Genomic DNA, 15,179 nt, shown 5'->3' on the forward strand with positions numbered 1-15,179 from the left:
CCAGTTTCAAATTCTAATCTAATTGGCTTTATACACTTGAGTACACTTGAGCAAGTTTCTTTACCTCTCTGATCTCTACCAGCTTTTCCCATTAACCTTTTAAACATTCTTTTAATTTAAAAAAATCCTTTCCTTAACCCACTTTCTCCTTTGTCTACTGACTTATTTCCTATCATTCACAGCTACACTTGTAGAAAGTTCCTATCTTAGCCAGCCTTGGCTGCACATACTTGTAATCCCAATGACTTGGGAGATTGAAGCAACAGGATCACCAGTTGGGGCCTGCCTGGAACTGTGAGACCTTGTCTCAAAATAAAAAAAAGAAAAAGGGTTAGAGATGTAGCTCAGTTATAGAGTGTCTGTGGGTTCAATCCCCAGTACTGGGAAAGAAAAAAAAGTTCCTGTCTCTGTTTGATCACCTTTCATTCATCTGTAGCCCATTTTAATGTGGCCCCTTCTTATACCCTGCTTTGAAAAGAACTTTTACTCAGGTTACTGATGACTGTGCCATTAGTGCTATGTGGACTTCTCCTTAGCTAATGGTACAGTTGACTCAACTATTCCTTTCTTAAGCAGCTTTACCCCTTGTTGGTAACTTTATTCTGCCTTGGTTTTCTTTACTTTTGATATTTCTCATTTTCCTTTGCCAACTTTCCTTTCACTTTAAATTTTATTTGTTCCTCTGAGCTCAAACCTGAGCCATCCTTTTTTCCAATTTGTTCTTTTTCGTTATACATGACAATAGAATATATTTTGATATCACACATACTTGGAATATAACTTTCCATTCTTGTGGTTGAACATGATGTGGAGAGAACATTGGTCATGTACTCATATATCAACATAGGAATGTTATGTCTGATACATTCTTTCTTTCCTATTCTCATCCCTCTCCGTTCTGTTCATTCCCCTTTGTCTAATCCAGTGAACTTCTAGTCTCCCCACTCCCCCACCCCTCAATTATTGTGAGTTAGCATCTGGTTTTTTGGGATTGTCTTATTTCACTTAGCATGATAGTTCAAGCCATCTTCTTTACCATTCGCCTAGGTATTTCCCTTTTCTCTTTCTATGGTTTTCAGATCTTTAGCCCAACACTCTTTGTTGAGCTCCAGACTTTTATTATTCAGCTATTTGACATCTCAGTTTTCACTGCCACCAAATTAGCCTAGGCTGTGATCTTGGCACAGGTGCCATCATCTGTTGCCTTTAAAGAATTTGTAATAGTCTCCTAGCTGGTTTCTCTGAATCCATGTTGGTCTTATCTCCAACCCAGTCTTCCACTGAAATCAGATGGATATGTTAAAAATTTGAGTCTGATCATGTTGTACCCTTTCATGTTTATGACTTGTTCTTATTTTATATAGTTTATATTTATTTTTAAATATAAATTTTTAACTAGATTCCATGAAGACTGAGGCCAGGTCGTGTTTTTCCAGCCTTATATTCCAAGAACCTAATCCTATGACTGTTACTTAGTAGGTATTCATTATATTTTAATGGAAAAAAGAAGGAGTTTGGGCATCTTATTCAAGGTTACCGAGATAGTGACAGGAGATTAAAATTAGATCTGCCTAATCCTGCTGTACTACATGTACCCTTGATCATGAAGGATCAGACTCTTGAGTTAAACTAAAATCTGCCTCCCTCCCTGTACTTGCCCAGCTTGACATCAGTGCCTCCCCATCCAAGCTCATCCTATGTGGTTTCTTTAACTATGGGATTGCTGGGGACTTCCTGACTTGACAGGCTTAGCTGATAACTTTGTTGAAATGGTTGGGAGGATTTTACCCTGTGTTCCTGTTCCCCTTGTGGTACCTCTGGGAACCAGGGTCCTAACATTTTTCTGTACTTTCCTTTTACTGTCAGTGCCTTATCCAAGTTCCCTTTGCCCTTTCTTCCTTTGTCCCAGTGTCCTGGAGGTAGAACTCTGGCATGAACTGAGGTAAAATTCTTCTCAGAACTGCAACCTACTTCCGCAGTTGGGATGTACCTAACTCTTTTACTCCCACAGGCCCTGGGTCAGAATGAATGGCCCTGTTTCTTTCTACACATGATTGTATAGGGACTCAGTGGTAGGACTGAACCCAAACACTGGTCTGTCTTATTTCTGCTCAGTTGATGTATGTAGGAATTCTAAGCCAGAAGACATTCCAGAAAAGGCTTTTCTTTAACATTCTTTTGATCCCATGCCCCATTTGTTCATTTCTTTATTCAGGAAGCAAGTAAACACACACACATATGCATGCAAACATTTTGTGATGCACCTCTTGTATTCCCAGACTAGGACAGATTTTTCCTGGGAAAATCCCACCTTCCATTCTTAGTTGATGCTTAGTGTGTCTTTCCTGAGGAATAAATCAGCTATCACTAACTGCCCATAGGGCCTTGGATAGGGTCCAGAGCCCTTTGAACTTTGGAGAAATGGATCTCTGAGGTGCCCCACAATGTTAACATTCCAAGATTTTAGCTTTTGAGAGTTGCACAGTTTGTAGACTGCACAGGTCTTGGCACAGCTCTCTAATTATAGCTAACCTTTCAATTGCCTTTTGCATTTTCTTTTCCTTATTCTGGCGGTATAGGGGATAGAACCCAGGGCCTTGTACATAGTAGGCAAGTGATCTACCCCTAAGCTACATCCCCAATTTGCCTTTTGCACTCTTGATAAACAAATCAGATAACTGGCTTTCAGGGAGCAGAGTAGCTGGTCTTTCTTTGGCATTCAGCAAATGTCAGTGGAGTGGGTGGGTCTAGGGCAGGAGCCAGAGGATCTGGATTCTGGTTCTATTTTCCCAAGCCCCCTCAACCAGTTTTGAAATAAGGAAAACTTAAAACTTTTTTAGAGGCAGTTGCTTAGAACAAAAAAAAAAAAAAAAAAAAAAAAAAACCCAAATTAAGAAAATGCAAGGAACTAAGTACAATTAGTCAACCTCCCAGGTATAGAAAAATTCGTAGTAATAAATTCAGGAGGCATTTAAAGAAATTCATTTTACAGTTTTGCAAGATGAAAAAGTTCTGGAGATGCACAGCAATGTGAATATGCTTAATACCACTCAGTTGTACATTTATGGATGGTCAAAGAACTAGAGGTGTAGCCTAGCATAGCAACATCCTGGATTCCACCCCTAGCACTGCAATTAAAAATAAAAAATTACAATTTCACTACCAAAACATCACCAGTGTAAACATTCTGATGTTGTTCCTTCTGGTCTTTTTTCTTTGTACAGATTTGGCCTTGTCTTTAAGTATGGTACCAGTCATACTGTGCATCCAGTTTTATGCCCTGCTTTTAGCACTCAGGGCTGTATCTCGTTTGTTTATTTGGGGATTTTCCTTTTTGTTTGTTTGTTGCAGCATTGCGGAACAAAGCCAGGGCCTCATTTAATGTTATTTCTTAAGTGGCAGTTGCCTATTAGTACCTAGAGTGTGTACCATAATTTATTTAGGCATTCTTCTATTATTGGTCTATTGGTCATTTATAGTCATTTCCATTTCTTTGCTTGTTCTTTTTTTTTTTCCTCTAACTGAAGCTGTATATATATTGTGATATAAAACATAAACTTCACCATTTTAACTATCTTTTTAAATTTTAAAATACTTTAAAAAATTTTTTTTCTAGGTATAAATGGACACAATGCCTTTATTTTATGCGTTTATTTTTTGTGGTGCTGAGGATCAAACCCAGTGCCTCACATGTGAGAGGCAAGCACTCTACCACAGAGCCACAACCCCAGCCCCCAAAATACCTTTATTTTATTTATTTTTATGTGGTACTGAGGATCGAACCCAGTGCCTCATGCATGGTAGGCAAGTGCTCTACCACTGAGCTACAACCCCAGCCCCCATTTTAACTATTTTAAGTGTATAGTTCAAGGTATTACATTCACAATGTTGGGTACTCATCATTGCCTACCTCAAATTTTTCATCACCCTAAACAAACATTTAAGTGCTCATTAAGTACTAACTCCCCTTACCTCTTGCACCCAGTTCTTGGTTACCTCTAATCTGTTTTCTATCCCTGTGAATCTGCCTACTGTAAATAATTTCATATGGGGAAATCATAATATTTGTCTGTCCTTAAGCTTCTGGCTTCTTTCACTTAGCATAATGTTTTCAAGATTCATTGGTGAGTAGTGTGTATCAGAACTTCATTCCTTTTTGTTCCTCAATCATATTCCATTATATGAATACAGTACATTATGTTTATCCATTCATCTGTTGAATACTGGATTGGTTCACTTTTTGGCTGTTATGAATGCTGCTGTGATCATTGACATTTAATTCACTATTTAATTCTTGTTTTCATTTCTTTTGGACATATACCTAAGAATGGAATTGTGAGGTCACATGATAATCCTGTTTAACTATTTTTTTTCAGTGCTGGGGATTGAATCCAGAGCCTTGCACGTGCTAGGCAATCACCCTCCCACTGAGCTATAACCCCCATTTGTTTAACTTTTTGAGGAAATGCCAAACCCTTTGTTTCTTTAATTATGAATAATGCTTAAATGAATATCTTATGTGTGAAGCTTTTTTACATTTCCATTTATTTCTTTAAATTCCTTAAAGTAGTGGGTTAAAGGGTGCATCAGTTTGAGACATGATGCCAAATGTGATTCAAAAGAATTAAATCTCCTTTCCTGTTGCTGCAAGTTTCTGGGAATGTGCTTTTCACCAAACCAACATCACCCCCAGTATTTCACTATTTATGTTATGTTATGGGGATTGAACCCAGGGGCAGTCTACCACTGAGCTACATCCTCAGCCCTTTTTATTTTTATTTTGAGACAGATCTCACTAAGTTTCCCAGGTTGGCTTTGAACTCATGATCCTCCTGTCACAAGCTCCTGAGTCACTGAGATTATGAACATGTGCCACCATGTCTTATTCACCATTTTATTAGTGGTGTGGTGATTGAACCCAGGGCCTCTTGCAAGCCTTCTCCTATTGAGCTACCCTCAGCTCTTTTACATTTTTTTTTTTGTTTTTTTTTGTGGTGCTGGGGAATCAAACCCAGGGCCTCATGCTTGCAAGGCAAGCACTCTACCGACTGAGCTATCTCCCCAGCCCCTCTTTTACATTTTTGTTTTGAGACAAAATCTTGCTAAATTGGGACTGGGGAGATAGCTCAGTCGGTAGAGTGCTTGCCTTGTAAGCACAAGGCCCTGGGTTTGATCCCCAGCACCCAAAAAAATAAAATAAAATCTTGCTAAATTGCCTTAAGATCCTCCTGCCTCAGCTTCCTAAGTCACTAGGATTATAGATGTACACCATAGTGTCTGGCTTTGCTATTTAAAATATTGGAGAATGATGTCTGTCTCATAAAATCATAGTCTAGTCACACAATGATTTATCTGACATAGCTCCTGATCATCAGCTCTAAGTACTTCTCCCTCCCTTTTCCCTTGTCCCTTGTGCTGACTCTCGGCAGCCTTTAGGTCCTGTTACATCTAACTTTTCAACCTATCTCTGGTTTGTCCCCTTTTCCCCATCCATCCAGCAAAGATGTCCTCTAGTTCCCCTTCTACTTCGTCTCATCTCCAGAAGACCCCAGGCCTCTGTGATGCGCCCCCCCCCCCATTTCAGTGGATTCTCACAGCTTTTCCTGTCCTTCCCTCCTGCTCTCCTCCTCTAGTTTTACAGTGAGTCAGGCATGCCTACCAAACACCTTTCGGACAGCGTTTGTGCTGTGTGTGGGCAGCAGATCTTTGTGGACGTCAGTGAAGAGGGCATCATCGAGAACACGTATAGGCTGTCCTGCAATCATGTGTATCCTACTTTAAGCTCCTAGGCCACACCCCTCCTGAGACCACACTCCATTCAGGGAGGGAAAAGGGGTGGTTGTGTCCCTGAGCATGCTATGTAGACCTTTGAATATTAGAGAAACCTTTGAGTACAAGAGGGCTGAAACTACAGCTTTCCTCTTTCTGTGCCACAGACTGCAGCCCACCTTCTGCAAGCAGTGGTTATTGACTGGCTAAGTCAAAGAGAGCCTGAGGCTGCATTACTGAGGCTGAGCTCACTGAACAAAGATTGGATGTCCCAGGGGTGGAGGATCCTCTAACAGGATCCCTCAGTTTAGAATCAAATCTATTCCGAATAACACTTATATAATATTTACCAGAGGTGTTTATTCAGCTTTCATTTTCTGTCTGTTGGGAGATCCACATGTTATCTCCATTTTGCCCCTTAATAAGATACAGATTATTATCCTCATTTTCTATGTGAGAGAACAGGTTCAGAAAGAAGGGACTTGCTCCACATTACACAGCTGATAAGAAGTGAAGCCAGATTTTGAATCTTTCACGGAGCTGGTACATAGGCATCTTGCAGACTAGCATGGGGCTGAAGTGCCATCCTGGTTTCCCACCATTTCCCTTGACCCATGGTGTTCAGATTCCACGAGTTCTGCATCCGGGGCTGGTGCATTGTTGGTAAGAAGCAGACGTGTCCCTACTGCAAAGAGAAGGTAGACCTGAAGAGAATGTTCAGCAATCCGTATCCTTTGTTTGAGTCCTTGTTGGTAGTGGGTGGTGAGAAGAAAGTACTGGCCAATGTGCCTGGGGCCCTCCCTCCTGCCTTCAACCTGGGATGTTTGCCATTCAATTAGACTTCTGTTTTAGGGATGTTAGGGGTGTGACCTGAGACAGGACTAGCAGCTCACCTTCCCATCATAAATGGATAGTAATAGCTATTGTCATTTATTACTTACTCTGTGGCTGGTGCTGTGTTAAGTACTTTTCTTGCCTTAGTTCATTTGGTTCCCTAGCAACTTTTTGGTCTGTATTCCCCTTTCTCTGCTGCCTGGTTCCTGGTCCCTTCCTCTATATGCACTAACTGAGTTACACAGGGGATATTATGTTCCTAGTATACTCATTATAGTTCCAGAACTGGAGACTCTGGCCTCTCCCCTTTCAGGTTTCCTGCTTTGTTCTTACAGGGCTCTATTCAGAAACAAGTATAACTCCATGGCCAGGCTGAGGCTTGAGCCTTCCCTTATCTCTCAGAGACCTGAGCCAAGCTAATCTCTCCAGTGCCTTTAGAGGGTTTCCTCCAGTTTCATAAGCTTCTCTGTGCTCATCAGAGCTGGGCTTCCCAGGCCGCCTCTCCAGACCTTTTGCCCAACATTTAGATATAAAACAAAAGAAAGGAAACCCATCTCCAGGGCTGTTAAACCTTTAGAAGGGTCTAGTTCTTGGTACCCTGGACAGTGGGGCTTTCTTAGAGCCTCTGCCAAGGGTGATCATCTTGTGACTAAACCTTTTGGTCTCTGTTCCCTTCTAATTCTGACCCTAGAGCAACCCTTTCCTCAACTGAGAGAATCTTCAATTTTGGACATTAGAAGAATCTTCAGGTTTATCTTATCCCACTCCTGGCCTCTTTGCAGCTATTATCACCAACACATTTATGGAGTATCTAGAAAATGTCAGGCTGTGTTTTCTCACACTGGCAGTTCTATCTCAGACAAAGTGTTACATGGCGCTCTCCCTGCATGTTGGTCATGGAGAGCCATTTCACCTCTTTCTTTCTTCTCTCATGTCTGTCCTATCTGCCCCACCAGTCCTCTGTCTTCCTCCCCCATTCTCTGGGTTCAGATGACTTCACTCCAATATAAAGAGCTGCAGAGAGGATGGGCAGCTTGCTTTCTTCCAGATTGTGGAGCAGCTAGAAAAGGTGCAGGCAGACAGAGGAAAGGCTGCGGAACCCTTTCCCCCTCGTGAGATGAACTCAGCAGCTCTTGGATATATGCCTGTGATCCTTAACACACTGACAGGTGGGAGAGGCCTCACGTCATGTATGGGCAACTACTGGATTGGCTTCGATACTTGGTAGCCTGGCAGCCTGTCATCATTGGCCTGGTGCAAGGCATCAACTACATCCTGGGCCTGGAATAGTCAGGAACACAGCAGTGGAGAAACTACCCCACCCACCATGGACCTCAGGGCACTCTCCCCCTGCCCACGAAGACCTTCTGGGTGGGAAAGACAAAGGGGCGCTTGGGCCACTAAGGACCCCTCCGGCTGTGTCCGGGCTGGGGAGGGAAATGATGGAGAGCCAGCCTGTGGGGCTGTCAGCAGTGGGAGCTTTTTAAAAGAAAACTATTTTGATGAATATATTTAAAAAAAAAAACTTTTTTATTGTGGAGCGTAGGAGTTGCACACCCTGCCCCTTCCAGGCCTCACCTTGCTTGAGTAGCACGGGAGCAGAGCCCTGATGTTTTCGGTTTAAAGGAACCTTCTCACTTCTGACTGAGAGCGCTAGTGGGTTCTTATGTAGTGGAGAGCCTCAACCCACCCACTTTCTTTCCCTTCCCTTCCCTCTGCAGGGGTCAGCCTGGTCCACTCAGTGTGGAATGGCTAAAGAGCTCCAATTATTACCACAGATGAACACTGAGGGTCCAAATGTCTTCCCTTCTGCTCTCTCTGATGCAGGATGGATGTTGTATCAACTCTCTCCCCCTGTCTAGAAGCTAAAGGCTGGGTGAGGCAAGTGCAACTTCTTCAGTGACGTTTCCAACAAGGGAAACCCTGGGGCCTCAGAATTCATTGACAGTGTGTTTGGGGACAACTGGAATAATCAGCAGCATGACTAACCTGCTCCTGAGCAGGCAGGAATAGAGGCCATCTATATATAGTTGAGCTACAAAAGCCCGGAAGTGGTGATGTGCTCCGAAGGCCACTCTGCCACATCACTTCCTTCCTGAAAGTCTGAGGGAGAATGAGTATGTGTTTGCATGTGCGTGTGTATGTGTGTGTGCGTGTGTAGCAGGAGGATATAATGTCAGTTTCCCCCAGTCATCAGACAATTTTCCTCGAAGCTAACAGGGGATTCCCAGCCCAGGGAATATCCCTGTATGAATTCTGTCATTCATGGGTCTGACAATGGGAACGGCGAATGGGTGGGAAGAAGGATAAGGCCTAGGTGAGTTGTAAAAAGGGGCTTCCAGGCCCCCTTTTCTTGAAGATCAGGAAGGCAATCATGGGCCTTCAGTGCTGGCTTTTTAGGGAATAGGGGCCCATCAGGGCCTGCCCCTTCAAGGGCAACAAGAAACAAGCAGGACCTTGTCACTCCCATCTGAATAAAACTCTGTGAGCTGGGTTGGAAAGCTGAATATCCATCTCGCTTTTCTTCTTCCTTACCTCTTTCCCTGGGGTCTCTGGGGGTGTCTTGACTCTACTGTTCACATCTAAGAGTTGGGGCCTGGGGGTGGTTGGTGCTGCTTTTTTTTTTTTTTTTTTTTTTGTCCTGTGGCATTAGAAGCCTTGGAGCATCACTGGGCCCCCTTTCAGTTTGAGGTGGCTCTCCATCCTCACTGCCTGAAGTCACTATCCCACCACCACCCACCCTCCTCCTGACCACTGTCACTCAGCTATGGCTTCCCATGTTACCCACTGCTCATGCTGCCTGTGCAGACGCATCCTCAGGGAAATGGGGACTGGTTGACGTGCCTAGAGATCACCCTTTCACTTTTGTCCCATGGCAGACTCCCAAGAAGCCAAGGGCCAAGTTTGTTTTCATGTTTAGTCCTGAGTGCCGTGACTTCCCAGTGGCCCGCCTCTGGTCTTGGTTACATACCAAGGTAGAGTTCTGGCTCCTCTCTCTGCTGTGATACCTGCCTATCCTCCAATAGACTGTGTCTCAGAATACCCAGGTGGTCTTGCCTCTGGACCTAATTCCTGGAGATACAGTGTTCCCAGGAAGATGTTTCCCAGAAGCCTAACAGCAGAAGGTAGAGGGAGGACCTGAGAGGAGCAGAAATGTAAACTAGACATCTAGAGAAAGAGAATGTGACTTTTGGCCTTATAAATCAGGAATATGAGTCTGATTTTTTTTTTTTTATGTTCTTGATGCATCCTCCAAGCCCAGTCCATCTCCCCAGCCTCCCTATTATCACCAGCTGTCCCTCTCCTGATCACAGAAATCACAAACCTCAGACACAGAGCCGTCATCCACACTTTATACATGCATGTATCGTATCTCCCACCACTGATCTGCCTCCACAGGTACTTGCACAACACTGAGAGTAAACGCTGCCTTAGATTTTGCCTAACCCTAGTCCTGGCCCTGCCACAACCCCAGCTCCCTTTATCCTATCAGTGATCAGAATAACGCATTTATGTAGCTTTGTGAGCTGCTAGAGCCTGTGTTGGGCCACTGCTTCACCAGGAAGTGCCTTCCCCTCCTAGGACCAGCTTTCAGCTTATGTTCAGCTTGACTGTGAGATTTTCTGCAGACAAGAGGAAAGTACTCTTGGTGTACTTCCTGTGACATGGCATGCAGGGCTCGACACAGCTGATCTGAGCTTTGGAGCTCCCAGACAGGAGCTTCTAAAAAGGAGGACTCTTCAACACTTCTTGGGAGCCAGGTAGGGGGTATCTAGACCTACTCGTGACCCTAGACCTGTAGCTCTGGCCAAAGGGACTAGGACAAGGGAAGTGAGAGGGTCTGTGGGTGTGTTATGTGGGTATTGAGTGATGCAGCTGGGGGTGGGGTGGGGCCTGAGAAAGGTCAGGATGGTGAGCATTAAGCCTAAAATGGTTGGTGTTCCAACTTGGGGTTCCCAGTGCTAGGAATGTTGTCCCCTTGATTATCAGTATGAATGTAAAAGAAGAAGCAGAGGCCTGCTGATAGGGAAACAAAGATGTGCCTCTGAAGGATTCAGGGGAACACCAAAGTCCTGACTCTGGTCCAGGTCAGAATTGATCTGTGAGAGAATCATCTGGTTCACATGTAGGTGACCTGAGAAACAAGATGGATAAAAGACACCAGTTTGCTATTTGGAGAATAGGGGTCTAAGAGTTAGTAGGATCATTTCTGGCCCCTGGGAGCATTTGCATAAGAAAGTACAGCATCTGCCCTTCTTAGTGGCTTAGAATCCCTGGTTGGTTAGAACAAAAGTGAAAGTGAAATGGTGCTGGACAATACTTTCCCAGAAGGAGTTCACTGCCTCCTGCCCTTCTCAGAACCACTTCTGACAGTGGAGAGAGCATTGCCTTCCTTTGTGACTAGGTAAGTCCCCGGCCCCTCTTGGGGCTTGTGTTCACATCCCTAATGAAGAGGTAAAATTGGACTATATAGCCATTATATTAATGTTAAAAAGAGTTGGGGTGGGTCAGATTGTCACTAGTGATACCCAGCTCTGCATGTTGACAGAGTTCTAGCCTGTGCTGTGGGAGTTAGTGGGACAGATGGGCAGAGTGAATTGCAGTGCCTGGCAGCCCACTGAATATTCAGACCCAAAGAGCAACTGTGGAGTTTACAGGAAGAAAGCTTCATGTATGACGGCAATCTAGAATAGCTACTGAGAAAGTGTGGGCGTTGCCCACATTTCCCCCTTCCTCACCTTTCCCCAGAGAGGAAGAAGTCACAGATATATAGAGCTGAGCTTGCCAGCTCCTGATGTACCTCATGACCATGGGACAGAACTGGATACCAGGTCAGTCTTGGGCTGTGCATGGATGGGGGGTGGGGATTGTGAGCAGTGGAGCAGTGTGACCATCCTCGCCCCTAGGTGAACTCCACCCAAGTCAAGAGTGCTGATACTCTAGGCTTCTGTCCAGATACTGTGGCTCTAGCTCTGTTCAGCGCTTCTTTGTGCTTCATGCTAAAGGCCTAAAGGGTGGGAGCCAAGGCGCTCTGCCCCCTTGGATTCCCTGAATCTGGGTTGTAGTTTTTAATGAGGCAGCAATTCCGTCTCTGGATAAGACAGGAGCTGGGATGCTGAGCATTACCAGACAGCTCAGTCAGCTGCTGACTTCTGTGACTGTCCCCTCCTTAGAATCCAGTTCTTTGTGGGTACTTCTGTATGTCCACATCATCACTCTCCTGGCTGGAACCACACCTGTTCCTCAGACCATCACAACTGCCACTGCCTCAGCTGGGATCTCAAAGGACCCTATCCCCTCTTGGCCTCCAACACTCTCACCAGCTAAGCAGTGCCCAGCATTGGAGGTGACCTGGCCAGAAGTGGAAATGCCACTGAGTAAGGAGCAATTATGATGGGATCCCAGGATATAGTAACCAGAGAGTAGGCTCTGGGGACAGAGAATCCACGGGTTGTGTTGACTCCAAAGTTCACTTTTCACCTGCTATGTATCACTAGCCAGGGCAGCTTGGCAGAGTGGTCATCATTCTGATTTCCAACCTAGCATCACAGTGTGGGCTCAGGGCCCAGCTCCCAAGACGATCCCTGTCAGAGGGGACAGAGAATTCAGACTCAGAATTGCTGTGAGACCTCCAAGGGCCCTGCTTGTAAATGTACTCTAAGGTGCAGCTCCTCTACCCAGAGCCTGCAGGCCCTCAGAAGAGCATCAGCCTGTTAGCACTGACCACTTGGCCTAGGCTCCTAGAACTAGAGATGGCACTGGAAAATGTCATCCTGAGGAAAAGGCTCCTAAGTGAAACTGTGACCCATGGACCCTTTTCCACATTCCCATGTTCAGGCCTAGGGTCTGCCTTGGTGGGGTGTGGAGTAGCAAGCACTCCAGATTCCTGATTTTTGTGTCCTGAGGAGCTGGCAGGGTGGGGAGAGGGGAGAGGCTGCTCTTTGGAAGGGCTAACAGCCACATGTGTCCCCAGATGGAACGCTGACCTTTTCCTGTACTGCCTGCAGCCACTTCCCCCACTTCAGCATCCTCTACTGGATGGGCAATGGTTCCTTCATTGAGCACCTCCCAGGCCGGCTGAGAGAGGGCAGCACCAGGTGACATTCAGTGGTGAGGCCAGTGGGAGGGAAGCCTCCCACCGCAGCTCTCTCATGCACTATTCCTTCCCGTTCCAGACGAGAGCCTGGAAGTACAAGCACTCGACTGTGGAGGTCCTTAGTGTTGGAGGAACTGAGCCCTGCCCTGCGAAGCACCAACTTCTCCTGTGTGTTTGTAGACCCTGGACAGGTTGTCCAGCGTCATGTCATCCTGGCAGAGCTCTGGGTGAGGAACCCATGGGAAGCCTCCAGGGCCAGGAGGAGCTCCACTTCTGTATGGGGAAGAAAGGGAAGGCTCAGCCAGAGTAGCCTTCAAAATTATGCTCCCACCCCATTTTCCCTAAGGTTAGCCGGAGGTGGAAACAAAAAGAACTTGAGGACTTGGGCAGGGGAGGCGGGGCCTGGAGGAAAGTGACCAGATGTCCTTCCATTCCTTGACCCTGATCCTTACCTGTCTTTACTTCCCCAGGCTGGACTGAGAATGGTCCTGCCTGGCTCTCAAGAAGTCCTGCCCTCCAGCCACAGCCCAGGTCCCCAGCAGGGTGAAGAATGACAACAGGGCCAGCAAAAGCACCACCTTGACCAGAACCTGGGCACTTCCCACCTGGAGGGTGAAGTCTGCTGCAGGCGCTGCAGGCTGTGCAGGCGAGCAGCCCCTCTTCTCACCAAATTCAAACTTCCTTCCCATCCACCTAGAATATCATAGTAACCTCCCCTTAAAGCCTCCTTCTCTGGCTTGTCCTTCCCTTTTTGCCCATTAGATTTTCTGATCTCTTACTCTTCACACTGCTATCCTGCTCAGAAACCGCCAAGACCTGTTCAGCGTCTCAATGTCCTGCACTGCATGAGCTCCCTTCCTTGTTTCTAAAACAACTCCCACTCATGCGCCTTTGCTTCCTTGGTCCTGTCTTCCTCACCATCCCAACAAGTGATCCCTGAAGCCTGGTTGAAATGCCACTTCTTCAGTGAGGGCCACATACAGCTCTGGCCACATTCTGCATTGATTTCACGTTGCCTATAACGTATGTATTATTTTTCACCTTAATGAACTGCCCCAGGGAAGGGACAGTGGCTGCTTCTGATCCACAACTGGGCCCACATCCCCAGCAGGGCCCACAATAAGTCCTCATAAATCATTAGAGGCCAGAAATGGAAGATCCTAGAGACAGATGAAGGCTCCAAGGAGCCTAGATTTCCCCCTTTCTATACAGATCAAGGCTGCTCAGCACTCAAGGGAGAAAAATAGACTTTATTTACAAGAAATAACATTTAAAAAAGATCCATCCCAGCCCTTAAAAACCTTCCAATCACTCCAAGTCCAACCCCAGTGCAAGTCTGGGGAAGGTAGGGTGTGAGCTGCTGTTGAAGGCTACCCTCCCACCCCACCCTAGCCCTGAGACCTAGGGCCCATTTGTCCTGGAAAAGAGCATCCTTTGGGCATCTGTGCCCTTGTGGAAGAGAGCAGGAGCTCCCACTGCCATCAAGAGCAAGGTCCCCTGCTAGTCCCAGCCACCAGGAGATGCAGAAGCCAAGGCCTGCTCTTCTGGTCCCTTCTAGATCCAGAGGCTGAGGAAGACTGGCTGGGCCCAAGGATCCAGCCACTCAAAGCCAGCCTCACATCTGGTTATGATGAAGAATTGACTTAGCGCCAACAAAAATTTAGGAGGCAAGGTCAAGAGAGGGCCCCACACTGTCCAAGCTCCGAGCCCCAGGGCCAGCTCTGTGAAGGAGCCAGTGAAAGTCCAGGCAATAGGCCAGGGCGTGGGCAGGCATCACTGTCTCTAGGGGTTTGGCCACCATTGGCCTGGGAGCTGAGAGAAGGCACTGAGAGGGACAGTAGAAGGAAAAGGACCAGGCGAGGTCAGCATCAGGGGACACAGGTGGGGCCACTCACTGTATTGGCCCTTTAGTGCTTTGCCTACAAGAGACAAGAGAGTCACGTCACAGGGCTGGAAAACTCCTGCTCCCACACACCTGACTAGGATTCCTTCCTTCATGAACCCTGGACTCATCTAGCTTCAATTTACCAGTTGCTAGCCTGCCTAGGCAGCTCTGGGTGCTCTCAGTGGGAAGGGAGCCCCTCTCTGATAAGCTGCTAACCAGACCCAGGGACACCTCTTAACTCTCCAACCTCCAGTGGCCTGACTTGGCCCTGCCCTGGCTACTGCCCTATGAAGGGCCTGTGCTTTCACCAGGTTTCCCTTCCTGCTCCTGTCAATGCCTTCACCTTGCCCTTGGCCCGAGGGGTGGCAGTGGTGGCAGCAACGGCAGAAGCAGTGGCAGCGCTGGCTGTGGTGGTGGCAATGCGTGGAGAGCGGCGGGTTCCACTGCGGGTGTTTGGGGAGGCCTTGGACTGGGCCTTCTTTGAGGCTCCTCGTCGCAGAAGACTATTTCCCAGCTTCTTAGGTGTGTTGAGGATACTGAAGGCCATTGACTGACGTCGGTCAGCCTACGGGAAAGGGTCAAACTGGGAAATCC

At 46.5% G+C, this 15,179-nt stretch overlaps 3 protein-coding genes across 14 annotated transcripts in view; 2 read left to right on the top strand and 1 right to left on the bottom strand.

The window, feature by feature from the left end:
• The window catches only part of RNF121 (ring finger protein 121), a 60,882-nt gene extending 52,770 nt beyond the window's left edge, over positions 1-8,112 (top strand). For all 4 annotated transcript variants that reach the window (XM_079104855.1, XM_079104856.1, XM_079104857.1 and 1 more), the window contains 3 exons: positions 5,634-5,767; positions 6,395-6,496; positions 7,773-8,112. In XM_079104855.1, the coding sequence (XP_078960981.1) occupies positions 5,634-5,767; positions 6,395-6,496; positions 7,773-7,893 (357 nt within the window). In that variant the 3' untranslated portion in view covers positions 7,894-8,112. The remainder of the gene's footprint in view (positions 1-5,633; positions 5,768-6,394; positions 6,497-7,772) is intronic.
• Positions 8,113-9,268: 1,156 nt separating this feature from the next.
• Positions 9,269-14,130, top strand: IL18BP (interleukin 18 binding protein). Of its 4 annotated transcripts, none has more exons than XM_079104871.1 (5): positions 9,269-11,008; positions 11,353-11,435; positions 11,778-11,981; positions 12,578-12,701; positions 12,780-14,130. In XM_079104871.1, exons 2-5 carry the CDS (start codon positions 11,399-11,401, stop codon positions 13,114-13,116), a joined length of 702 nt encoding a protein of 233 aa, XP_078960997.1. In that variant the 5' UTR covers positions 9,269-11,008; positions 11,353-11,398; the 3' UTR covers positions 13,117-14,130. The 4 variants fall into 4 exon arrangements, with proteins under 4 accessions (XP_078960997.1, XP_078960998.1, XP_078960999.1 ...); XM_079104872.1 differs by having other exon boundaries at positions 9,269-10,364; XM_079104873.1 differs by having other exon boundaries at positions 9,435-11,435; positions 12,780-12,927; positions 13,171-14,130.
• NUMA1 (nuclear mitotic apparatus protein 1) overlaps positions 13,931-15,179 on the bottom strand; it is a 68,999-nt gene continuing 67,750 nt past the window's right edge. For all 6 annotated transcript variants that reach the window (XM_079104847.1, XM_079104846.1, XM_079104848.1 and 3 more), the window contains 2 exons: positions 14,929-15,150; positions 13,931-14,619 (listed from right to left, as the gene is read on the bottom strand). In XM_079104847.1, coding sequence (XP_078960973.1) covers positions 14,608-14,619; positions 14,929-15,150 — 234 coding nt within the window. In that variant the 3' untranslated portion in view covers positions 13,931-14,607. The remainder of the gene's footprint in view (positions 14,620-14,928; positions 15,151-15,179) is intronic.

Source organism: Sciurus vulgaris, assembly GCF_902686455.1.
Source record: "Sciurus vulgaris genome assembly, chromosome: 11".
In the NCBI taxonomy this organism is placed as follows: Eukaryota; Metazoa; Chordata; class Mammalia; order Rodentia; family Sciuridae; genus Sciurus; species Sciurus vulgaris.